The sequence below is a fragment of the Panthera leo genome, chromosome B1 (assembly GCF_018350215.1).
Source record: "Panthera leo isolate Ple1 chromosome B1, P.leo_Ple1_pat1.1, whole genome shotgun sequence".
Taxonomy (NCBI): Eukaryota; Metazoa; Chordata; class Mammalia; order Carnivora; family Felidae; genus Panthera; species Panthera leo.
Window position 1 is genome coordinate 43,304,631 of NC_056682.1, and position 27,721 is coordinate 43,332,351.

Below are 27,721 nucleotides of genomic sequence, written 5' to 3' on the forward strand. Positions count from 1 at the left end.
GTCTTTTAATTATAGAAAACATACTGATGGTTATCAGAGAGGAGGCAGGTGGGGGTATGGGTTAAATAGGTGATGAAAATGAAGAAGTGCCCTTTTTGTGATGAGCCCAGGGTGATGTATGGAACTGTTGAATTACTACATTGTATACCTAAAACTATTATCACACACTGTATGTTAACTAACTGGAATTAAAATAAAAACTTAAAAAATAGACTATTATATCTATTGTATCTATAAAAATTTTTATGTAAGCCTTATAACAATCACAAAGAAGAAACCTACAGTGGATACACAAAATATAAAGAGAAACAAAGAATGGCACTACAAAAAATAAATCACAAAAGAAGAGAGTAAGAAAGGAATAAAGGAAAAAAAGAACTAAAACAAACAAACCAGAAAATGATTAACAAAATGGCAATAGAAAGTCCTTTTAACTATCAATAATTACTTTAAATGTAAACGGATTTTTTCCAATCAAATTTCTATTGTAGAACCCAACAATAAGCTGGCTATAGGAAACTCAAATTACCTTTATGGACATGCAAGGGCTGAAAGTATAGGGAAGAAAAAACTATTCTATGCAAATGGTAACCGAAAGAGAGCAGGGTATGCTATACTTACGTAATATAAAACAGACTTTCAATTAAAACAATCACAAAAAAAAAAAGGTCAAGAAAATATAACACTTGTAACTACACATGCTCAAAATATTGGAATGCCTAAAAACTTAAGTAAATATTGACAGACCAAAGGGATAAACAGACAGCAATTCAATAATAGTAGAGGACTTCAATACCCTACTATTGACATTGGACAGAGCAATCAGAAGGAAAATTAGTAAGAAAATAGCAGGCCTGAATAAAACTATAAACCAAATGGACCTTAAGGACATATATAGAACATTATGTCCAATAAGAACAAAATATTCTCAAGCACATGTGGAACATTCTCCAGGACAAAACATATGTTGGTCCACAAAGCAAGTTTTATGAAATTTAAGGAAACTGAAATAATATCTAATATCTTTTCCAAGCACAATGTTATGAAACTTCAGAGAAAAAAACTGAAAAATCCACAAAATGTACAATTTAACATCATACCTGAACTAATGGACCACAGAAGTAGGAAAAAAGGAAATCATAAAAAGTATCTTAAAATAAACAAAAACAAATACAAAAAACAACATACCAAAACATATGCGATATAACAAAAGCAGTTCTAAGAGGTAAGTTTACAGCAATAAATGCCTATATTAAAAAAAATCTCAAATAACCTAACTTTACCCCTAAAGGAATTAAAAAAGGAAAACAACCTAAGACCCAAGTTAGTAGAAGAAAGGAAATAAGAAAGATCAGAGCAGAAATAAATGAAATAGAGACCAGAGAGACAATAGGAAAATAATAAATTAAACCAAGAGATGGATTTTGAAAAGATAAACAAAATGGCAAAACTTTAGCTAGACTACTCAATAAAATAAAATTATGAAAGAAAAGAAAAGACACTGAAATTGATACCATAGAAATACAAAGTATCATTAGAGACTTCCATAACAATTATCCACCAACAAATTGCGTAACACTACAAGAAATGGATAAATTCCTAGAAACAGGTAATCTATCAAAACTGAATCAAGAAGAAATGGAAAACTTGAACAAAGTAATCACAACTAAAGATATTCAATCTGTTATCAAACTTCCTAACAAATAAAAGAACAGGACTAGATGGTTTCACAGGTGAATTCTATGAAATATTTAAAGAATTAATGCTAATTTCTCTCAACTCCCCCAAAAATTAAAAAGGAAAGAACTCTCCCAAACTCATTTTACAAGGCCAGCTTTACCCTGATACAAAGACAGACAAAGACACTAAAAGAAGAAGAAGAAGAAGAAGAAGAAGAAGAAGAAGAAGAAGAAGAAGAAGAAGAAGAAGAAGAAAAAGAAAGAAAGAAAGAAAGAAAGAAAGAAAGAAAGAAAGAAAGAAAGAAAGAAAGAAAGAAAATTACAGGCTGATATCCCTAATGAACATAGATGCGAACATTCTCAACAAAATATCAGCACACCAAATTCAACAGCATGTTAAAAGGTTCATATATCATGATCAAGTGAGGTTTATCCCTGGGATGTAAGGATGACACAGAAAGCAATAAACATAATACACCCCCATTAATATAAATAAGGGTAAAATTCATGTAATCCTCCAAAGAAATGAAGAAAAAATATCTGACAAAATTCAAACACGTTCATGACCAAAGTTCTCAACAGTTTGGTATACAGCAAATGTATCAATATAATAAAGGCCATATATGACAAGCCGTAGCTAACATAATTTTCAATTGTGAAAAGTTGAAATCTTTTACTGTAAGATCAGGAACAAGACAAAGTTTTTCATTCTTACTACTCCTTTTTAACATAGTACTAGGAGTCCTAGCCAGAGGAATTAGGCAAGAGAAAAGAAATAAAAGATATCCAAGTCAGAAAGGAAGAAATAGGGGCACCTGGGTGGCTCAGTCGGTTAAGCATCCGACTTCGGTTCAGGTCATGATCTCACGGTCTGTGGGTTCGAGCCCCACATCAGGCTCTGTGCTGACAGCTCAGAGCCTGGAGCCTGCTTCAGACTCTTTGTCTCCCTCACTCTCTGCCCCTCCATGCCCCCCCTCTCAAAAATAAACAAACATTAAAAAAATTGTTTTTAAAGAAAGGAAGAAGTAAAACTGTGGGGAAAAATGGAAAGATGTTGGTCAAGGGTACACATTTTCAGCCATAAAATGAATCACTATGGGGATCTAATGTACAGCATGGTAACTATAGTTAATAATGTATTGTATATTTGAAATTTTCTTTGTAAATGTTAAATATTTTTGCTATGTAAAGTTGTAGATGTGTTAACCTTATTGTAATCATTTCACAATATATGCTCGTATGAAGTCATTACATTGTGCACCTTAAACTTACACAATGTTATATGCCAATTATATCCCAATAAAGTTTGGGAACAAAATTTAAAAAAATTTTTTTAATGTTTATTTTTAAGAGAGAGAGAGACAGAGACAGAGCATGAGTGGGCGAGGGGCAGAGAAAGAGGAAGACACAGAATCTGAAGCAGGCTCCAGGCTCCAAACTGTCAGCACAGAGCCCGATGTGGGGCTTGAACTTAGGAACCGTGCAATCATGACCTGAGCTAAAGTCAGACATTTAACCAACGGAGCCACCCAGGCACCCCAGGAACAAAATTTTAAAGATAAAAGCATATTCTTACTCCAATCCTATCTGAACATCTGCCATTTACTTTTTTCATAGTTTGCTTCTTTTTTCTTTAGATTTCCAGTTAATTTTTCTGGGTGTGGGGCAATTATTCAGGAATTCTTTAAATGCTTTAAATAAAGAGCACTTAATTGATTGTAACAATAACTGAACTGCAAAGGAACAGAAGACTTTACCAGAAGATGGTAAAGAGAACTTACCTAACAACAATAACAAAAAAATCTAATCTAACTTCTTGACCCCATGTAAGGTAGGGTGTTAAAAAATAAGACCTTACTAAAGAGGGTTGCTTCAGATGTATGTTGATCATAGGAATGTCTCAACAGGTACAAGAAAGATTTGTAACAGTTGGGAAAGAAGAATCATCAGGCATATGTACATGAGACTTCTGGAAATGACAGATTACCAAATGGAATGAAGTGTAAGAAGGGTCCAATGTACTTGGATATAATACAATGGGAAAGGCAGATAGGATATTGACATACTTCCCAGCTCTTTGAAACAGTATTTCAAGAAATTTAGGGGCGCCTGGGTGGCTCAGTCGGTTAAGCGGCCGACTTTGGCTCAGGTCATGATCTCACGGTCCGTGGGTTCGAGCCCTGCGTTGGGCTCTGTGCTGACGGCTCAGAGCCTGGAGCCTGTTTCAGATTCTGTGTCTCCCTCTCTCTCTGACCCTCCCCTGTTCATGCTCTGTCTCTCTCTGTCTCAAAAATAAATAAACATTAAAAAAAAAAAAAGAAAAGAAATTTAATGCTGAGCTACTCTAAAATAGATTGCCTCTTACCTTGCAATCTTGTGTGCAACATTCCCCGGAGCCACACTGTTTATTTGCTTTCATTGAACATGTTTTAGGATCACAGCAGTCTTTATGTGTACAATTCTGTAAACAAATAGACAAATTCAAACTGTCTCTTCTGACATCAGTTATGATAATTTGTCTTTTAAATCATACAGAGAAAGACAGATACCATATGTTTTTACTCTTATGTGGATCCTGAGAAGCTTAACAGAAGACCATGGGGGAGGGGAAGGAAAAAAAACATAAAAGTTAGAGAGGGAGGGAGCCAAACCATAAGAGACTCTTAAAAACTGAGAATAAACTGAGGGTCGATGGGGGGTAGGAGGGAGGGGAAAGTGGGTGATGGGCATTGAGGAGGGCACCTGTTGGGATGAGCACTGGGTGTTGTATGGAAACCAATTTGACAATAAATTTCATATTATAAATAAATAAATAAATAAGTAAATAAATAAATAAATAAATAATATTTTTAAAAAGCAAAAAAAAAAAAAAAACTTGCCAATTTCACCTAAATTGTCAAATTTATTTACATAAAGTAGTTTTTAATATTCCTTATGTACCCTCTTTCATTACTGATACTGGGAATTCCTTTCTTTTCCTCATTTCTCTTTCATCAGAACAGCAGATTTATCAAATATATTGATTATTTTCAAAGCACTGGCTTTTATTTTCATTGATATTCATCTTCTGATTTCTATCTCATTGATTTCTACTTTTATCTTTATCATTATTTCCTTCTACTTATCATGGATTTAATTGGACTAATATTTTAGTTACCCGAAGTAGCATTCTTAATCATTGATTTTAGACCTTTCTTCTCTCCATTATAAGCATTTGTAGCTATAGATTTTCCTCATAACACTATAATTCAGTTTCAACTGAATCTCATAGATTTCGATGTTATGTTTAAATTTTCATAACTGTTAAAAATATATCCTAATTGCTTTTGTAATTTCTTCTTTGAGCCAAGGGCCATTTAGAAGTGGCAGCTTAATTTCTAAATATTTGGGAACTTTTCAAGATATCTTATTATTCTTGATTTCTAATTTAATTCTCAACAAAAAATAAATATTTTGAGATTTATTTCATGTCACAAAATGTAGTACATCCTGATGAATATTCCAAGTTCCCTTGAAAGTAATTTTTATATTAAGTTATTAAATATAGTGGCCTATAAATATCATTATATTAAGGTGGTTGGTAGAAGTATTATTCAGATCTTCTACATCCTTACTGATATTTTTGTCTAGTTGTTCTATCACTTACTAAGAGATGTGAAATAAACCTCCAAATAAGATAGTGCTTCATGAAATTTGAAGATCTACTGTGTGTGTGTACATGTAGATATATTTTTATAAGTGTATACATATTTATTATTGTTATAACTTCCTTATGTATTTATCCTTTTATAATTTTGAAGCATTAGTATATCTCTATTTTATATATTAATATAGTCCCCTTAGCTCTCTTATATTTACTGTTTACTTGTTATATCCTTTTCCATTCTATTCTTTTCTGCCAAACAGAGCATTTGGGCTTAAAATATATCTCTTGTCTCTTGATTTGTATGTAGTCTGATAATCTCTGGCTTCTGATCAGAGTGCTTGGCCTATTTACATTTAATGTAACTATTAATATTTATGTATTTCAATTTGTTATTTTACCATTTGTTTCCATTTATTTCATCTTGTTTTTTTTCCTCAATTCTTCTCTTCTTGTCTTATTTTGTGCTGATGAAATATGTTTAGCATGTCATTAAAACTCCTCTATTGGCTTTTTAGCTGTATCTCTGCATAATTTTTCAATATTTGCTCTGGGATTTATAGTATGTATCTTTCAAATACTCTAATCTACTTAGAGTTAATACTGATTTTCTTCACGTAAATTATAGAAATCTTGCAACAGCTTATTTCACCTTCCACATTTAGTGCTGCTGCTGTTATTATATAGATGTAGATATGTAGATACACACACATATACACATAATGTGTATATGTACATATATATTTTTGTGTGTTTATATGCATATAAACATATATGCATCCATATCCACAAACGTACCCATACATATTTGTATATTTAGTATATATACATACAAATACATATTTATAGGCACATATATGTATTGTATCACTTATGCAGTGAATAAGTGTGTGTATATTTACATATCTGTGCATGTATATAATGTAGTCAGTAAAATTAAGAGCAGAAAAGAAAGCATACATATAACTATTTATTTTTACCCACATATTTACCAATTCCTGTGTTCAGGAATTTTTAATTCTTCAAACATTTTAAATTCTTAGGATATTCTGTAGTACAAGTTTACTGTGACATATTGTCTCAGCTTTTGCTTAACTGAGAATAACTTTGTTTGCTTCCATTTTAAAGGATAATTACTTTGAATCTAGAACTCTTGATTGTTGACCTTTTTTTTTTCTTTCATCACTTTTTGTCATTTCAAAGTCTACTGACCTCCATTATTTGTTATAAGAAGTCAGCTATATTTTGTATCACTGTATTGTGTATCTAACCTGTTTTTTTTTAGGCTCAAATTAAGTTTTTCTTTTTATCTTGGGGTTTTGGGAGGTTTTACTACTCTAAGTATAGAGGTGGGTTTTTTTGTGTCTATGTGCTTGTAATTTGCTGAGCATCTTGGATCTGTAAGCAAACGTTTTCCTTCAAATTTGAAAAATAATCAGTATTATTCCTGCATATTTTTTTCTGCCGCCTACTTTCTCTTTTCTTTATCTTGAAATCCAATTACACCTACATTGGACCACTTAATATTTCCTTTCAGGTGGGGGCACCTTTATGACTCAGTTGGTTAAGCGTCCAACTCTTGGTTTTGGCTCAGGTCATGATCTCACGATTCATGGGTTCAAGTCCTGTATTGGGCTCTGCACTAACAGTGTGAAACCTGTTTGAGATTCTCTCTCTCCTTCACTCCCTGCCCTTCCCCAGCTTGAACTTTCTCTCTCTCTCTCTCTCTCTCTCTCTCTCTCTCTCTCTCAAAATAAATAAATAATTTTTAAGAAAAATGTTTCTGGGGTGCCTGGGTGGTTCAGTTGGTTAAGTATCTGACTTTGGCTCTTGGAGCCTGGAGCCTGCTTCGGATTCTGTGTCACTCTCACTGCCCCTCCCCTGTTGACAGTCTGTCTGTCTCTCTCTCCCCCTCAAAATTAAATGAATAAACATTTAAAAAATTTAAGAAAAAATAAAAAATATCTACTCTCAGGTGTCTGAGGTTTTTTGCTATTTTTCTTCAACGTTTTTTCTCTCTATTCTATAGATCATATTTTCTTAATGTTCTATTGGTCAAGTTCATTGATTACTCTGCTTTTGGTCAAGTTCACTGATTCTGCTTTTGTTGTACTTTTCACTTCTAGACTTTAAATTTATATGGTTTTTGTAGTTAACTTATATCTGTTGAGATTCTCTAGCTGCTCACTTACTATGATAATTTTTCCTTAAATGGTTTGAGCATAATGTCCTTTCATGCTCCTAATATTCAAAATAACTACTGTGAAGTCTTTATCTGCAAAATACAATATATTTGGACTTCTCAGAGTCAGTTTCCCTTAACTGCGTATTTTCCTAAATATGGTTCACATTTTCCTAATTTTCTGAATGTCTATTAATTTTTTATTAATAAGTTAGACAATATAGATACAATGATATAATGCCCGTATTCAGCTGTGACCTTCTAGAGGCTTTTTTTTTCTAACAGGAAATTAAGTAACCTGGAAACAAACTGTAAGCTTTGTTTCCCCTACAATGTACAGCAGCTATCTCTGCTCAATTCATATGGCTTCCAACTGCTGAATTTTTAGCGAGATTCCTTGATGTAATGTAGCATTCATGCAAGGATTTAGGCAGAGACAGTACTTAGATTTCAGGGTATAATCTACCTGTAATTGCCTTGTTTCTGAAGATTCCTCTTTAATTTCCAGTTGTAGCCAGTCTCAGGCTCTACATTCTGATAAATGAAACCAGTAGGGCTTTGGATTTCTGCTGCCTGAATTGCACATGGTTAGAAAATATTCTCTTAAAAAAAATCATCGAACTCACAGGGTTCACCTGGTGCACCGGTGTCTTTCAATGGTCTCACCCTACTTTTTTCCTCCGTGGGGTATTTCTGGACTATGCATATTTTAGCAGTCTGCCAAATATGTGTAAAATTAGTCATCAGATTTTAGGTTTTAGCACTTTCACAGTTGTCTTACTTTCAGGGTTTTCCCCTTAAATTTCCAGTGATTCTCATCCCTGAAATCTGTTCTCTGTCACACCGAGTCAGTAAAGCTGCAATTTTTCACAGCTATTTCATTCGGCCACAACTGTGGAAGTAGAGGAGCACCCAAGACTAGGAAAACATAAGCTCACAATTCTTATCTGTTCCAGCTGCAATTTTTCAAGAGTAAACTCTCCTCTGGCTTTTTTCTTTTAAATGTGTTCCAGTGTCATTAAATACACACACACACACACACACACACACATATACACACATATATAGTAAATATAAATATGTCTATATATAATGTATTACATATTTTTACATATTGTATATTTAATAACATATTAATACATAGTTAATAATATGTTCCATATTTTACAATTGCTGTTTCATTTTATTATCCTATGACTACTTCACTTTATTGTCAATGCTTCCTCTATCATCTTTCATCTTTCTTTGGGTTTGGTTCTATATTTATATATTTTCTACAGGTGATAGATTTTTTAAAAAATACTTTTAATTGATATCACCTGCCAATAGCACACTTTTCACTCTATATTAGCAAACAATGCATTTTGCTATTCCATTGGTAATAGTCTATGGTCTTTAGATATTCCTGTTTTTGTTACTGCTTGATGTTAAAAGTATATTTCTTCAACTCTTTAGACACTCTTTGTGGTAACTAATTATTTTGTTTAGAGTTGATGCATACACTAAAGAATGTCAGAAGGTAAATATTATCTAAAAGGCTTTTGCTGTCCACTTCAAAAAATAGCAAAATTAGGAAACTTAAAAGCTTCCATCTTCCCCAAAGAAGGTTTTTTTAAATTTATTTTTCTAAAAGACAAGGTCTTCATCTTCTTCTTTTCTATTACACACATATACAGGAAATTTTAAAAATTGAAAAAATTTCTACTAACCTTTACAGTGCCACAATCACACTGTTCACCCTGTTCCAATTGTCCATTGCCACATGTCCTTTTCTTTTGTTGTTTATAAACTGGCACTTCAGGAAGGATTCTCTGAAGACATCCAAGGCCGGAATGTGAGGCCAAGTATTTAAAGTCATCCAACGTACAGGTGCTAAAATCCTTTACACCCCGAGACTGCCTAAAATATTTTAAAAATGGGTATGACAAAAATTATTGCTGTATATCTCTGCATTTCCACTAATGTATGATGTTTTAGAAAGATATTTAAAAAGCATTATGGGAAAAAAAACACATTTTGAAAACTATTCATTTCATTGATAATATGTTTTACCATATTTTTAAAATTTCACCATGAAAATTCTTGTAATGAAAAAAAAACTCCAAAATCTTTTCATTGCCATTCATCCTGTTTTAAACAAGATGTATTATTTGCCTGTCTTATGACATTTATTAAACCTTTAAACATAAGAACTGTGTTCACTTTATTTTCTTTGCCAATGCCAAACAATTGAATTTTAAATGTTTAGCCTCAGTATTTAGCACATTTTTTATTTTTTTAAATATGTCTTGGATTTTTCTTGTAATGCCAATATAAACATGTTTGCATTAACTTAAGTACATATTAGGGCTTTTGTTCAACATAATTAAACATTTTTCAAATAAAAACCTGTGGTTTGAGCTACACAATGGGAAGGGCACCATAAGTACCTGTCTTGACAGTGAGAGAGCTGTTAGCACTCTAGTAATAGCTCAGCATCCAACTAAAACACTATAAAGAATCTGACTTAAGAGTAAAGATTATGTTCTAGACCAGGGGGTGACAAGCTTTTTCTGTAAAGGGCCAGGCAATAAATATTATAGACTAATATACCATAGACTGTGGTACAACTACTCAACTCTGCCACTGTAGTACAAGAGCAACCATAAACAATAGGTAAAACAATAAGCCTAGCTGTATTTCAATAGAATTTTATTTACAAAACAGGCTACCACCGAGATTAGCTTGGGGATTGTTGTTTGCTGACCTCTACCCTAACTAGAATCTACTCTATCTCAATTCCAATAGAGCCTAAATTCAAGCCCTGACAAGATCCCCAGAAGAGAGTGAATTTGGAAGTTCAATCCGGCCAAGTTATAGGGGTTTCAAAATACCCTGAGCTTTCTATAGATCCATATTAACAAAGTGTAAAACCAAGCATATAAAATTCAATATAATTAGCCAATAATTGAATTTCCAAGAATCAATGCTTTTCAGAGGAAGGTAGGGGCATCCAAGCTTTCTACTGTATTATCAAAAATATCTAATATGCTAATAATAATAATAACAACAACAGAAACACAAAGAAATAAAAAATGTGATCCATGGTCAATGTAAAAAAAAAAAAAAGCAGTCAAAAGAAATCAGAACTGAGATGGTCCAGATGTTACGATTTGGCATACAAATACCTAAATTAAAGCACTATAAATATTCAAATAATTAAAAAAAAGTGTTTACATAATTCAGAGTCATAGATTCAATACTCAAAATAGAGCACAAATAATTCAATTTACATAAAGTTCTGAAGCAAGGAAAACTAATTGTAGTAATAAATCAGATCAGTTGTTGCCTGGGGCAAGGATAAAAGGTAGAAGGACAATAAGGGTCACAAAGGAACTTTTGGGGAAATGAAACTGTTGCATAATCTCACTGATACTGTGGTTCAAAGATATTTATGTATTTGTCAAAAGTCATAAACTTGTACACTTACAGTGCACAAATTTTATTGCAGCAAGAATCATACCTTGACAAAGTTGAATTTTTATAAAGTTTATAAATAAAATGTTCAAGAAGATGGTGAAAGAATGAATATTCTTCTGAGTAACCACTTATCCAAGGAAGAAGAAATAAATTTAGTTATTATCTACTTTGTGCCTTTACAAAACTTTGGGGTATCATGGATTCAGTAATCAAAGGATAAAATGAAATAATGAGAAAATATACTGAGCTGATTTAGTCACTGTTTGCAACATATTTACTGAGCACTCTCCTGGGCAATAGGTGTGTAGTAAAGAGTAGACCAAGTACTTCTTAGGGACAAAAAGCATGAACATCAGGAGAAAAATATATGAAACAAATAGAATGTTGAAATGATTAAAAAACCAACAGAAGGGGTGCCTGGGTGGCTCAGTCAGTGGAGCATCTGATTCTTGATTTTGGCTCAGGTCATGACTTCATGGTTCATGGGATTGAGTTCCACGCTGGATTCTGCACTGACAGCACAGAGCCTGCTTGGGATTCTCTCTCTCCCTCTCTGTCTGTCCCTCCCCCACTTGTGCATTCTCTCTCTCTCTCTCTTTCTGTCAAAATAAATAAACTTTAAAAATATATTTAAGAAATAGAGCAGGGAATATGTATTATTAATGGTTCTAAAATAAAGGTTTTTTTCCTTTCTTCAGCAGTCTTTCAATGGGTCATGGTGTTATTATTTATTTACAATTTAATGTCTTTCTAAATAAAAAAAATCCTTAATTGAAACTACTAACATGAATTGTACCACTCATCCCTATACCGTACAATGCCAGTTTTAAATGCAAATATCAAAGCATTTAATTTAGCTTTATGCACAATCACTGAAATTACACAATTCATATGGCTTTTCCTTAGAGGGTGCTTTCAATCTGGCCAGGGGAGAAAAATACAAGTCAGACTCCAGAATGCAGGAAGGAGGAAGAGAGTTTCTCCAGGCATGGAGACGCATGGGGGACGTGGTGGGCCTATTTTGGTTTGTGTTCTGTTGTGCTTGAAAAATGTGTATTCTGTGGTTGTTAGGTATAGTGTTCTATAACTGTCAATTACTTCAGTTTGGTTAATAGAAGTGTAAAAGGTCCTAACCAAACAAAAATAAATAAATAAAGGAATATGTGTAATAAAGAAAATTATCTTACACTGCTTTAGGTGACATTGTGCAAACATCTTCTGAACAATAACAAGTGTCAGGATTGTCATAACTCAATCCCAGATTAAAGCCAAGCAACTGCACAATACTGATAGTATATGACTCCAGGGATAAATCCTCTGGATACTAAAGACAAGGAAAAAGAAAAGAATTAGCTAAGAATACTATAGTATACTATACTATAACAAAATTAAAATTACTATACTATAAAAAATTAGTGTATGTTATATATATACTATTCTAAATACAATTATAGTAAAAAATTAGTACATAAAACTCATTTTTTAAATCAATGCATCCAAGATGCCTATGTAAATGCAATTGTAGTAGAGTTATATAAGCATTTGGATAATAGATTTATTAAACATAGATAAGTAAACGCAGTAGTTTAATTTCAAAATACTATTCATGACAATATCAGCTATCTTAGCTAATCCAACTGAGTCTCAAACACCATATTATGTTGCCTCTTTGAGTTATTTTAAAGAAAATGACTTTAATCTTTTATTTTAATAATCAATTTTACATTCTCTCTGCAGTAGGCAGACTCTAAAATGAGTCCCAAAGATATCTACCTCCTGGTATTCATGTCTTTGAGTATTTCCATTCCATTGTGTGTAAACTGGACTTTTTGACTTGCCTCTAATTAACTAAATGTAGAGGAACAGATGGTTCACCATTTCCAAGACAGATTATAAAAAGACTGACTTTTTGGATTCTAGGTCTCAGTCTCTCTGTGGGAAGCCAGCTACTATGTCATGAAGTAGTCCTGTAGAGAGGCCCACAGGAATGAGTTTGGAAACAGATTTTCTGAGGTCTACCACAGCCAAATGACTAGGTTTGGAAGAAAATCCTGCCCATGCTGAACCATGAGATAACCCTCTCAGCTGCTCCTTGATTGTTGACCCACAGAACTCTCTTGTTTTTATCTCTTTAAGTTTTGGCATAATTGGTTACATAGCAATAGAAAACCAAAACACCCTCAATAGGTATATTGTTCATCTCTAGATAGTTTTGAATCTCTACACAAAGATGTTTCCAGAAGCTTCATTCATAATTCCCAAAACTTGCAAGCAACCACAATGTCCTTCAGTAGGTGAACAGATAAACTGTGGCACATTTTAGACAACAGAATGTTATTAAGCACTAAAAACAAATGAGCTATCAAGTCATGAAAAGAAATGGAGGAAGCTTGAGTGCACATTATTAAGTGAAAAAAGGCCAATCTGAAAAGGCTACATATTGTAGAATCCAACTGTATGACTTCCAGAAAAAAAAAGAATTGTGGAGACAATAAAAAGCTCTGTGGTTGCAGACAGGGAGGGAAGAAATTAATAGGCAGAACACAGAGGATTTTTAGGGGAGTGAAAACTCTTGTTATAATACCATAAATGATAGATATCTATCATCTTTTGCCCTAACTTATGTATAACACCAAGACTGAACCCTAAGGTAAACTATGGACTTTGGGTGATTTTGATGGGTCAATGTAGGTTCATCCTTAGTACAAAAATATCCCATTCTGGTGAGGGATGTGGATAATACAGAAGGCTGTGCATGTTAGGGACAGGAGGTATATGGGTAATCTGTACCTTTAGTTTTAGTACCCTCAGTTTTGTGGTAAACCTAAAACTGTTCTAAAAAAAAATAGTCTTAAAAAAAAGTGATGGGTTCCTGATGACCCAGGCTAAAGCACTATGAACAGATGGCAAATAAAGAAGAGTTCAGAGAAGGCATCCATGATCCATGAAGACGTTTCTAAATTTTCCATCCCACAATATTGTGCTGGCTGCTTAATATTTCAACTACAGACACTAAAGCAATCAACTGGTGCATCAGACATTTCAGTCCACCTTCAGAGAAAAGCAATTTCATTTAGTTGAAAACTGCTTGAACTCAAGCACCACCTTCTTCCTCCATCCAAGCTTTTCATCAGGAGCAGCTCTTAGGACAATATACAATGACTTGCCAGGACATTCCTCATCCCCTCCAGAGTTATAGAGATCATTAATATTAACTAAGAAACACATTTCACTTCTTAGAAGACAAAATGCTGGTCTCTTGAAAGAAGCATTCAGTATAACTTTCAATGTTCCTGATAGGTCCCAGATAGCAGGTTCAACTAAGAGGATAATGGTCTCCTCAAACAATTCCTTTTCAAATTGTAGTCCAGCAAATGGATCCCTAAATGAGTTTCTCTACTGCCCAAGACTTTAATCTCTCTTAATTCAAGGATGCTTAGTTAACTTACACCTCACATCAACATTAAAAACTTTCCCATTACCCTTTCCTACATTTGAAGGGGATATGTCTTGCCTTCATATATAGAAAGACTCATTATATATGAGGTGTTTTAATTTAGTTATGGGAAGGCCTACAAGACTTCTTATACTTCTACCTGTGTTTCTCCCTTTTACTCATAATAAAATGTTTTCTGTGCTGTTTCACACAACTTATGCCCTACTATATAAAAGTCTTCTCTTTTATTACCCCTTAAATTTGGTAATGTATCAAACTGTATTAATGGGATAATTGTATTAATGATGTATTTTATTTTATGTATTGTGATGCTTTAATATCTGGGGCTTTGCCAATGCTAGACTTTCCATCCCAGGGTTACCCAATTTCTTAAAATAGTAAACAATTTACCTGCAAGTGTATCTTTCATATGCAAATCAATCAACCTAGAGCCCATATGCCCTATCCCTTCTTTTATTAGGCTGACATACCCTAGGCCACGCTTCATCTGCCCAAACCACACCAGAGTTAAGTACCAGACAACTAGGTACAGCCTCCATGTGAGAAAGACTGCTGAAATTATTTAAATGAGCCAATCCAAGACCTGCTTACCTTGCCTTACCCATTCCTCCCCAAAGAAACAACAACGGAAGTTTTTGTCCATGTTACCCATTGCTCACTACACTGCCTGAACAATCTTGGTGCTTCCTTGTATGGTCCCTGCATGGTGTGCCTTCTGTTTCTAGGGAACTGTGTGATAAACTTCTTCCTGCATCACAGTCATTTTTTTTTCAATATATGAAATTTATTGTCAAATTGGTTTCCATACAACACCCAGTGCTCATCCCAAAAGGTACCCTCCTCAATACCCATCACCCACCCTCCCCTCCCTCCCACCCCCCATCAACCCTCAGTTTGTTCTCACTTTTTAAGAGTCTCTTATGCTTTGGCTCTCTCCCACTCTAATCTCTTTTTTTTCCCCTTCCCCTCCCCCATGGGTTTCTGTTAAGTTTCTCAGGATCCACATAAGAGTGAAAACATATGGTATCTGTCTTTCTCTGTATGGCTTATTTCACTTAGCATCACACTCTCCAGTTCCATCCACGTTGCTACAAAGGGCCATATTTCGTTCTTTCTCATTGCCACGTAGTACTCCATTGCGTATGTAAACCACAATTTCTTTATCCATTCATCAGTTGATGGACATTTAGGCTCTTTCCATAATTGGGCTATTGTTGAGAGTGCTGCTATAAACATTGGGGTACAAGCGCCCCTATGCATCAGTACTCCTGTATCCCTTGGGTAAATTCCTAGCAGTGCTATTGCTGGGTCATAGGGTAGGTCTATTTTTAGTTTTTTGAGGAACCTCCACACTGTTTTCCAGAGTGGCTGCACCAGTTTGCATTCCCACCAACAGTGCAAGAGGGTTCCCGTTTCTCCACATCCTCTCCAGCATCTATAGTCTCCTGATTTGTTCATTTTGGCCACTCTGACTGGCGTGAGGTGATATCTGAGTGTGGTTTTGACTTGTATTTCCCTGATGAGGAGCGACGTTGAACATCTTTTCATGTGCCTGTTGGCCATCCGGATGTCTTCTTTAGAGAAGTGTCTATTCATGTTTTCTGCCCATTTCTTCACTGGGTTATTTGTTTTTCGGGTGTGGAGTTTGGTGAGCTCTTTATAGATTTTGGATACTAGCCCTTTGTCCGATGTGTCATTTGCAAATATCTTTTCCCATTCCGTTGGTTGCCTTTGAGTTTTGTTGGTTGTTTCCTTTGCTGTGCAGAAGCTTTTTATCTTCATGAGGTCCCAGTATTCATTTTTGCTTTTAATTCCCTTGCCTTTGGGGATGTGTCAAGTAAGAAATTGCTACGACTGAGGTCAGAGAGGTCATTTCCTGCTTTCTCCTCTAAGGTTTTGATGGTTTCCTGTCTCACATTCAGGTCCTTTATCCATTTTGAGTTTATTTTTGTAAATGGTGTGAGAAAGTGGTCTAGTTTCAACCTTCTGCATGTTGCTGTCCGGTTCTCCCAGCACCATTTGTTAAAGAGACTGCCTTTCTTCCATTGGATATTCTTTCCTTCTTTGTCAAAGATGAGTTGGCCATACATTCGGGGGTCTAGTTCTGGGGTTTCTATTCTATTCCATTGGTCTATGTGTCTGTTTTTGTGCCAATACCATGCTGTCTTGATGATGACAGCTTTGTAGTAGAGGCTAAAGTCTGGGATTGTGATGCCTCCTGCTTTGGTCTTCTTCAAAATTACTTTGGCTATTCGGGGTCTTTTGTGGTTCCATATGAATTTTAGGATTGCTTGTTCTAGTTTCGAGAAGAATGCTGGTGCAATTTTGATTGGGATTGCATTGAATGTGTAGATAGCTTTGGGTAGTATTGACATTTTGACAATATTTATTCTTCCAATCCATGAGCACGAATGTTTTTCCATTTCTTTATATCTTCTTCAATTTCCTTCATAAGCTTTCTATAGTTTTCAGCATACAGATCTTGTACATCTTTGGTGAGATTTATTCCTAGGCATTTTATGCTTCTTGGCTCAATTGTAAATGGGATCAGTTTCTTTATTTGTCTTTCTGTTGCTTCATTATTGGTGTATAAGAATGCAACTGATTTCTGTACATTGATTTTGTATCCTGCAACTTTGCTAAATTCATGTATCAGTTCTAGCAGACTTTTGGTGGAGTCTATCGGGTTTTCCATGTATAATATCATGTCATCTGCAAAAAGCGAAAGCTTGACTTCATCTTTGCCAATTTTGATGCCTTTGATTTCCTTTTGTTGTCTGATTGCTGATGCTAGAACTTCCAATACTATGCTAAACAACAGCGGTGAGAGTGGACATCCCTGTCGTGTTCCTGATCTCAGGGAAAAAGCTCTCAGTTTTTCCCCATTGAGGATGATGTTAGCTGTGGGCTTTTAATAAATGGCTTTTATGATCTTTAAGTATGTTCCTTCTATCCCGACTTTCTCAAGGGTTTTTATTAAGAAACGGTGCTGGATTTTGTCAAAGGCCTTTTCTGCATCGATTGACAGGATCATATGGTTCTTATCTTTTCTTTTATTAATGTGATGTATCACGTTGATTGATTTGCAAATGTTGAACCAGCCCTGCATCCCAGGAATGAATCCCACTTGATCATGGTGAATAATTCTTTTTATATGCTGTTGAATTCGATTTGTTAGTATCTTATTGAGAATTTTTGCATCCATATTCATCAGGGATATTGGCCTGTAGTTCTCTTTTTTTACTGGGTCTCTGTCTGGTTTAGGAATCAAAGTAATACTGGCTTCATAGAAGGAGTCTGGAAGTTTCCCTTCCCTTTCTATTTTTGGAATAGCTTTAGAAGGATAGGTATTATCTCTGCTTTAAACGTCTGGTAGAACTCCCCTGGGAAGCCATCTGGTCCTGGACTCTTATTTGTTGGGAGATTTTTGATGACTGATTCAATTTCTTCGCTGGTTATGGGTCTGTTCAAGCTTTCTATTTCCTCCTGATTGAGTTTTGGAAGAGTGTGGGTGTTTAGGAATTTGTCCATTTCTTCCATGTTGTCCAGTTTGTTGGCATATAATTGTTCATAGTATTCCCTGATAATTGTTTGTATCTCTGAGGGATTGGTTGTAATAATTCCATTTTCATTCATGATTTTATCTATTTGGGTCATCTCCTTTTTCTTTTTGAGAATCTTGGCTAGAGGTTTATCAATTTTGTTTATTTTTTTCAAAAAACCAACTCTTGGTTTCATTGATCTGCTCTACAGTTTTTTTTTAGATTCTATATTGCTTATTTCTGCTCTGATCTTCATTATTTCTCTTCTTCTGCTGGGTTTAGGCTGTCTTTACTGTTCTGCTTCTATTTCCTTTAGGTGTGTTGTTAGATTTTGTATTTGGGAGTTCTCTTGTTTGTGGAGATAGGCCTGGATTGTAATGTGTTTTCCTCTCAGGACTGCCTTCGCTGCATCCCAAAGCGTTTGGATTGTTGTGTTTTCACTTTCGTTTGTTTCCATATATTTTTTTAATTTCTTCTCTAATTGCCTGGTTGACCCATTCATTCTTTAGTAGGGTGTTCTTTAACCTCCATGCTTTTGGAGGTTTTCCAGACTTTTTCCTGTGGTTGATTTCAAGCTTCATAGTGTTGTGGTCTGAAAGTATGCATGGTATGATCTCAATTCTTGTATACCTATGAAGGGCTGTTTTGTGACCCAGTATGTGATCTATCTTGGAGAATGTTCCATGTGTACTCGAGAAGAAAGTATATTCTGTTGCTTTGGGATGCAGAGTTCTAAATATATCTGTCAAGTCCATCTGATCCAATGTATCATTCAGGGCCCTTGTTTCTTTATTGACCATGTGTCGAGATGATCTATCCATTTCTGTAAGTGGGGTGTTAAAGTCCCCTGCAATGACCACATTCTTATCAATAAGGTTGCTTATGTTTGTGAGTAAGTGTTTTATATATTTGGGGGCTCCTGTATTCGGCGCATAGACATTTATAATTGTTAGCTCTTCCTGATGGATAGACCTTGTAATTATTGTATAATGCCCTTCTTCATCTCTTGTTACAGCCTTTAACTTAAAGTCTAGTTTGTCTGATATAACTATGGCTACTCCAGCTTTCTTTTGACTTCCAGTAGCGTGATAAATAGTTCTCCATCCCCTCACTTTCAATCTGAAGGTGTCCTCAGGTCTAAAATGAGTCTCTTGTAGACAGCAAATAGATGGGTCTTGTTTTTTTATCCATTCTGATACCCTATGTCTTTTGGTTGGCGCATTTAGTCCATTTACATTCAGTGTTATTATAGAAAGATATGGGTTTAGAGTCATTGTGATGTCCATAGGTTTCATGCTTGTAGTGATGTCTCTGGTACTTTGTCTCACAGGATCCTCCTTAGGATCTCTTGTAGGGCTGGTTTAGTGGTGATGAATTCCTTCAGTTTTTGTTTGTTTGGGAAGACATTTATCTCTCCTTCTATTCTAAATGACAGACTTGTTGGATAAAGGATTCTCGGCTGCATATTTTTTCTGTTCATCACATTGAAGATTTCCTGCCATTCCTTTCTGGCCTGCCAAGTTTCAGTAGAGAGATCCGTCACGAGTCTTATCGGTCTCCCTTTATATGTTAGAGCACGTTTATCCCTAGCTGCTTTCAGAATTTTCTCTTTATCCTTGTATTTTGCCAGTTTCACTATGATATGTCGTGCAGAAGATCGATTCAAGTTACGTCTGAAGGGAGTTCTCTGTGCCTCTTGGATTTCAATGCTTTTTTCCTTCCCCAGATCCGGGAAGTTCTCAGCTATTATTTCTTCAAGTACACCTTCAGCACCTTTCCCTCTCTCTTCCTCCTCTGTAACACCAATTATGTATAGATTATTTCTCTTTAGTGCATCACTTAGTTCTCTAATTTTCCCCTCATACTCCTGGATTTTTTTTTAATCTCTCTTTTTCTCAGCTTCCTCTTCTTCCATAATTTTATCTTCCAGTTCACCTATTCTCTCCTCTGCCTCTTCAATCCGAGCTGTGGTTGTCTCCATTTTATTTTGCAGCTCATTTATAGCATTTTTTAGCTCCTCCTGGCTGTTCCTTAGTCCCTTGATCTCTGTAGCAAGAGATTGTCTGCTGTCCTTTATACTGTTTTCAAGCCCAGCGATTAATTTTATGACTATTATTCTAAATACACTTTCTGTTATATTGTTTAAATCCTTTTTGATCAGTTCGTTAGCTGTCGTTATTTCCTGGAGATTCTTTTAAGGGGAATTCTTCCCTTTTGTCATTTTGGATAGTCCCTGGAGTGGTGGGGAACTGCAGGGCACTTCCCCTGTGCTGTCTTGAATAACTTGCGTTGGTGGGCAGGGCCTCAGTCAGACCTGATGTCTGCCCCCAGCCTACCGCTGGGGACACAGTCAGACTGGTGTGTACCTTCTCTTCCCCTCTCCTAGGTGTGGGATTCACTGGGGTAGCGTGGCCCGTCTGTGCTACTTATACACTGCCAGACTGTGGTGCTGGGGATCTGGCGTATTAGCTGGGATGGATCATCAAGGTGCACTGGGGCGGGAGGGGCAGGCTCAGCTCACTTATCCTTCGGTGATCTGCTTCAGGAGGAGCCCTGTGGCACCGGGAGGGAGTCAGACCTGCCGCTGGAGGGATGGATCAACAGAAGCACAGCGTTGGGTGTTTGCGCGGTGCAAGCAAGTTCTCTGACAGGAACTGGTTCCCTTTGTGGTTTTGGCTGGGGGATGGACGAGGGAGATGGCGCTGGCAAGCACCTTTGTTCCCGGCCAAGCTGAGCTTTGTTGCCCAGGGCTCAACAACTCTCCCTCCTGTTGTCCTCCAGCCCTCCCACTCTCCGAGCACAGCTGTTAGCTTATAACCTTCCAGATGTTAAGTCCCACTTGCTGTCTGAACACACTCCGTCCAGCACTCCACTTTTGCAAGCCAGACTTGGGGCCTCTGCTTGGCCGGCAGGCTGCCCTTCCACCCCGGCTCCCTCCCTCCAGTCCGAGTATCCCGCACCACCTCTCCGCCCTCCTACCCTCTTCCATGGGCCTCTCCTCTGTGCTTGGCTCCAGAGAATCCATTCTTCTAGTCTTCTGGCGGTTTTCTGGGTTATTTAGGCAGGTGTAGGTGGAATCTAAGTGACCAGCAGGAAGAGGTGAGCCCAGGGTCCTCCTATGCCGCCATCTTCCCCTCTTCCATGAATCATTAATATGTCTGTATGTCTTTTAATATCTGATGAAAATAAATCCTAGGTAACCTTAAATTTTTTTTCCCATCTAGATTAGTGCTATTTTAGTTCAGTTAGTTTAGTCTAGTTAATTAAAACTACATTACAACTAAGTTAGTTGCAAGTGTACATGTAAACTCTAGGACAAATGCTTAAGTAGGTTTCTTAATATAACTGATGATATGATGAGAGGAGAGGAAATTGAATCCTATGAAATGTACAATGAAAACCATAGAAGACAAAAAAAAGAAAGATTAAAAAAGAAAAAACAGGACAATGAATAGAAGATAAAATTCAACATCAATTTATGATTAAAATTGCTCATCAAAGTGAGTTTAGAGGGAACGTACCTTAACATAATAAAGGCCATATATGGCAAGCTCACAGCTATCATACTCAAAGGTGAAAAACTGAGAGCTTTTTCTCTAAGATCACAAACAAGACAGGAATTCCATTACTGTTACTTTTATTTAACATAGTATTGAAAGTCCTAGCCAAAGAAATTAGGCAAGAAAAAAAAGGCGTCCAATTGAAAGAAGTAAACAGTGATTATTTGCAAATATAGAAAACCTTAAAACTCTACCAAAAAAAAAAAAATAACTGTTAAAACTAATAAATTCAGTAAAGTTGCAGTGTACAAAATCAATATATAGAAATCTGCGGCATTTCTATACACTAATAACTAACTATCAGAAAGAGAAGTTAAGAAAACAATCCCATTTACAATTGTATTAAAAAGAATAAAATAGCTGGGAATAATTTTTTTAATTTTTTAAATGTTCATTTTATTTTTGAGAGAGAGAGGGCATGAGCAAGGAAGGGGCAGAGAGAGAGAGAGAGAGAGAGGGAGACACAGAATCTGAAGCAGTCTCCAGACTCCAGGCTGTCAGCACAGAGTGTGACCTGGGACTCAAACCCACAAACCACGAGTCATGATGTGAGTCGGAGTCAGACAGTTAACTGACTGAGCCACCCACGTGCCCCAATATCTAGGAATAAATTTAACTGAGAAGATGAGAAACCTGCACATTGAAACTATAAGATATTGATGAAAGAAACTTAAGATGACACAAATAAGTGGAAAGATATTCTATGACTGGAAGAATTAATATTGTTAAAATGCCCATATTCCCCTTCTAGACTGGGAGCTAAGATGGGAGAGTAGTAGGGGGACCCTAGACTTGCCTTTTCCCTCAAGCACAGCTAGATAAATGCCAAATCATTCTGAACACCCAGGAAATCAATCTGAGGACTGAGAGAACAAACTGCACAAGTAGAGGGAGAAAAGAGGCCACATCATGGAAGGTAGGAGGTTCAGAGATGTGACTGGGGGGAGAAAAGAATCACCCATGCAGTGGAGGGGAGGAAGCCCTGATCAAGGAGAGAGGAAAGAGAGAGAGAGAGAGAAAACAGGGTGCAGGGCATTGCACAATAAAAACACATCCCCCAAATCACAGATGGGCAAAACAAGAGGGACTGATGATTGCAAGTTTTTACAAGCAGCATAGCCCAAAGTCTTAAGTTTTATAAGTCCACACCATCACAGGGTGGAGTCTGGTGGGTATAGAGGTGCTCCAGTGGAGAAGGGGTGCAGAGGCCTTGGAGCAGATAGCGTGGTCTGAATATCCCCTGGGTCCCACTGGAAGGAACAGTGCCCCTTCTTAGAGTGCATTTGGGAAAGATGGCACTGCTTTTCTGGGGACAATAGAGCTGGTGGGCACCATTGAGCTTCCCCATTCATTAGCATAGGAACAGAGGCACCCGCTGAGGGCAGCTAACCTGAACTCTGGCTTTGTGCTGTTCTTTACCATAAACTCCAAGCCGCTATACGTTCACGCGACTTCTCTTCTGGGACAAACTGGCACTAGCCACAGCACAGCAAGACCTCCCCCAAAAGATCAGCACAAATCTGTGCTGCAGTGGGTCCCTAAAATTTGAAGTTTTGAAACACAGTTCGTGTGCCAGAGATAAAACACAGGAGCACTGTTATACAAGGTGGGCATTGGCTCAGACAAAGACAGGGTGAAGTAAAAGATCTGAAGGATGCCTGGGACAATTGAGGGGAGGTTATTTGCTCTTATGTGGGGAATTCCTGAACAGTGGTGGGCATGAACTCCCCTCTCCAAGATGATAGAGCTGGCTGACACAATTTCTACCCCTGCCCATCAGCACCGATGGACTTCAGTGAATCGCGCACACTTGTCACCACACAGTGGACAAAGTCCAAATAATACCCACTGCAGACAAGGAAAAACCCTTCAGAGGACTGATCAGTAGTTAAGAGCAGTGAAAACACAACAGCAAAGGGCACATAGCATATACCAGAAACACTCCCTGAAGTGCAAGGCCCTGGACAGTATATGAGTTCATATCTACAGTAATCACTCTGAATGTAAATGGATTACATGCTCCAATCAAAGGACATATGGTATCAAAACAGATAAAAAAAATGAAACCCATCTATATGGTGCCTACAAGAGACTCATTTTAGACCTAAGACACCTGCAGAGTGAATGGGAAGGGATGGAGAACCATCTATCAAGCTATGAGACATCAAAAGAAAGCAGGAGTAGCTGTACTTATATCAGACAAACTAGATTTTAAAACAAAGACTGGCACAAGAGATGAAGAATGGTACTATATCATAATAAAGGGGTCTATCTGTGAAAACATGGAGCTTGCGTGAGATTCTCTCTCTCTCTCTCTCTCTCTCTCTCTCTCTCTCTCTCTGCCTCTCTCCCCACTCACACTTTCTCTCTCTCTAAAAAAAGTAATAAATAACAAATACAACAAAACTCATTGATATCAATACAGTAATAGTGGGGACCTTAACACCCCACTACAACAATGGACAGATCATCTAAGCAGAAAATCAAAAAGGAAACAATGGCTTTGAATGACACACTGGACCAGATGGACTTAACACATATATATCATCCTAAAGGAGCAGAATACACATTTTTTTCTAGTGCATATGGGACATTCTCCAGAAGAGATCATATGCTGGGTCACAAATCAGGCCTCAACAATACAAAAAGACTGAGGTCATAACATGCATATTTTCTAACCAATATGCTATGAAACTTGGAAGTCAACCACAAGAAAACATTTGGAAAGCCCAAAAATAAATGCAGGATAAAGAACATCCTACTAAAGACTTAATGGGTTAACCAAGAAATTAAAGAAGAAATAAAGAAATACATGGAAACCAATGAAAATGAAAACGCAACGGCCCAAAACTTTCAGGATACAGCAAAAGCAGTCCTAAGAGGGAAGTATATAGCAATACAGAGCTTTCTGAAGAAGAAGGAAAAGTCTCAAGCACACAACCTAACCTTACACCTAAAGGAGCTAGAAAAGGAATAGCAAATAAAGCCTAAATCCAGCAAAAGAAGGGAAATAATATAAAATAGAGCAGAAATAAATGGCATAGAATTTTTAAAAAGTAGAAAAGATCAATGAAGCTAGGAACTGGTTGTTTAAAAAAAATTAATAATATTGATAAACCCCTATCCAGACTTACCAAAAAGAAAGAGAAAGGATCTAAATAAGTAAAATCACAAATGAGATAACATCACAGAAATACAAACAATTATAAGAGAATATTATGAAAAATTATATGCCAACAAATTGAGCAATTAGAAGAAATGGAAAGAATTTTCCATAGAAACATATAAACTACCAAAACTGAAACAAGAAGAATAGAAAATGTGAACAGATCCATAACTAGCAAAGACTGAATAAGTAACCAAACATTTCCCAACAGACAAAAGTCCAGGGACAGATGGCTTCCTGGGGGATTTATACCAGAAATTAAAGAAGAAATAATACCTGTTTTTCTCAAACTGTTCCAAAACGTGGAAATGGAGGGAAAACTTCCAAACTCATTCTCCAAAGCCAGAATTACCTTCAATCCAAAACCAAACAAGGACTCCACTAAAATAGAAAATTATGGGGCCAATATCCCTAATTAATATGGATGCAAAAATTTCTAACAAGATAATAGCAAATCATATCCAACAGTACATTAAAAGAATTATACACCACAATCAAATGGGATTTAGTTGTGGTCTGCAAGAGTGGTTCAATATTTCCAAATTAATCAACGTGATACACCACATTAATAAAGAAAGAATAAGAACCATATGATCCTTCCAATAGATTCAAAAAAAGAATTTGACAGAATGCAGCATCCATTCTTCATAAAAACCCTCAACAAAATAGGGATACAGGGAACATACCCCAATATCATTAAAGCCATATACAAAAAACCCACAGCTAACATCATCCTCAATGGGGAAAACCTGAGAACTCTTCCTCTATGGTCAGGAACAAACCTGATATCCACTCTCACCACTGTTACCTAACATAGTACTGGAAGTCAGCAATCAGACAACAAAAAGAAATAAAAGGCATTAAAATCAGCAAGGAAGAAATCAAACTTTCACTATTTGTAGATGACATGATACTCTATATAGAAAACCCAAAAGACTCCACTAGAAAATTTCTAGAACCAAAACACAAATTCAACCAAATCACAGGATACAAAATCAACGTACCAAAACTGTTGCATTTCTATACACCACTAATGAAACAGAAGAAAGAAATCAAAGAATCAATCCCATTTATACTTGCACCAAAAACCGTAAGATACCTAGGAATAAACCTAACCAAAAAGGTAAAGATCTGTCCTCTGAAGAATATAGAACACTGATGAAAGAAATTGAAGATGGCAGAGAGAAATGGAAAAACATCCCATGCTCATGGATTGGAAGAACAAATATTGTTAAAATGTCTATACTACCCAAAGCAATGTACACATGTATTGCAATCCCTATCAAAATTCCAATAGCATTTTTTACAGAGCTAAAAAAAAATAAACCTAAAATTTGTATGAAATCACAAAAGACCCCAAAGAACTAAAGCAATCTTGGAAAGGAAAAGCAAAGCTGGAGCATCACAGTTCCTGACTTCAAGCACAAAGCTGTACTCATCAAGACAGTGTGGTACTGGCACAAAAACAAACATGTAGATCCATGGAATAGAATAAAACCCTGAAATGAAACCACAACCCTATGGTCAATTAATCTTCAACAAAGCAGGCAAGAATATCCAATGGAAAAAAGACAGTGTTTTCAACAAATGGTGTTGGGAAAACTGGACAGCGACATGCAGAAGAATGAACCTGGACCACTTTCTTACACCATACACAAAAATAAACTCAAAATGGATGAAAGACCTAAAGGTGAGATAGGAAATCATCAAAATCCTAGAGGAAAACACAGGCAGCATCCTCTTTGACCTCAGCTCTAACAACTTCTAGTATGTAGTAAGATACATCTCCAGAGGCAAGGGAAACAAAAGAAAAAATGAACTATTGGGACCTCATCAAGATAAAAAAAAAAAAAAAGAAATCTTCTGCATATCAAAGAAAATAATCAATAAAACTAAAAGGCGATCCATGGAATGGGAGAAGATATTTGTAAATGACACATCTGATAAGGGGTTAGTATCCAAAATCTATAAAGAACTTATCAAGTTCAACAACCAAAAAACAAATAATCCAGTTAAGAAATAGGCAGAAAACCTGAATAGCCATTTTTCCAAGAAAGACTTAACAGACACTACCAGACACATGAAAAGATGATCAACATCATTCATCATCACAGAATTACAAATCAAAACTATGATGAGATACCACCTCATACCTGTCAGAATATCTAAAATTAACAATACAAGAAAGAACAAATGTTGGCAAAGATGTAGGGAAAGGGGAACCCTCTTACACTGTTGGTGGTAATGCAAACTGGTGCAGTCCTTCTGGAGAACAGTACGGAGGTTTCTCAAAAAGTTAAAAATAGAACTACCCTATGACCCAGCAATTGTATTACTAGGAATTTACCCGAATGATACAAAAATAGTGATTCACAAGGACACATGCACCCCAACGTTTATAGCATCATTATCAACAATAGCCAAATTAGGAAAAGAGCACAAATGTCTATCAACTGATGAATGGATAAAAAAGATGTGGTATATATTTACACAATGGAATACTACTCGGTGATCAAAAAGAATGAAAATTTGCCATTTGCAACGACATGGATGGATCTAGAGTGTATTATGCTAAGCGAAATAAGTCAGTCAAAGCAAGACAAAGACCATAAGAGAGTCTTAACCAAGGACAAAAAACAGAGTTGTTGGAGGGGAGATGGGTAGGGAATGGGCTAAATGGGTGATGCGTATTAAGGAGGTCATCTGTTGTGGTGAGCACTGGGTGTTATATGTAAGTGATGGTTCACTAAATTCTACTCCTAAACCAATATTATACTATATGTTAGCCAACTAGAATTAGATAAAAACTGAAACAAAAAAACATAAGTACCAAAAAGAAAAAGTTGTCTATGAATCAAGAAGTCAGCTTTCACCATACACTATATCTGCCAGCACCTTGATGTTAGACTTTCTTGCATCCAGAATTGTGACAATATTGGTTGTTTAAGCTCTCCCTCAAAAAAGAGCAATGGTGGAAGCATCAAACTTACTGTTTTCAAACTATATGGTAAACCTATAGTAATCAAAAAGTGT

General features: G+C 36.2%; 1 protein-coding gene across 6 annotated transcripts in view; it reads right to left on the reverse strand.

The window, feature by feature from the left end:
* LOC122217601 (disintegrin and metalloproteinase domain-containing protein 5-like) overlaps window positions 1-27,721 on the reverse strand; it is a 134,291-nt gene that overhangs the window by 54,676 nt on the left and 51,894 nt on the right. For all 6 annotated transcript variants that reach the window (XM_042934782.1, XM_042934783.1, XM_042934781.1 and 3 more), the window contains 3 exons: window positions 12,151-12,287; window positions 9,214-9,403; window positions 4,045-4,140 (listed from right to left, as the gene is read on the reverse strand). In XM_042934782.1, coding sequence (XP_042790716.1) covers window positions 4,045-4,140; window positions 9,214-9,403; window positions 12,151-12,287 — 423 coding nt within the window. The remainder of the gene's footprint in view (window positions 1-4,044; window positions 4,141-9,213; window positions 9,404-12,150; window positions 12,288-27,721) is intronic.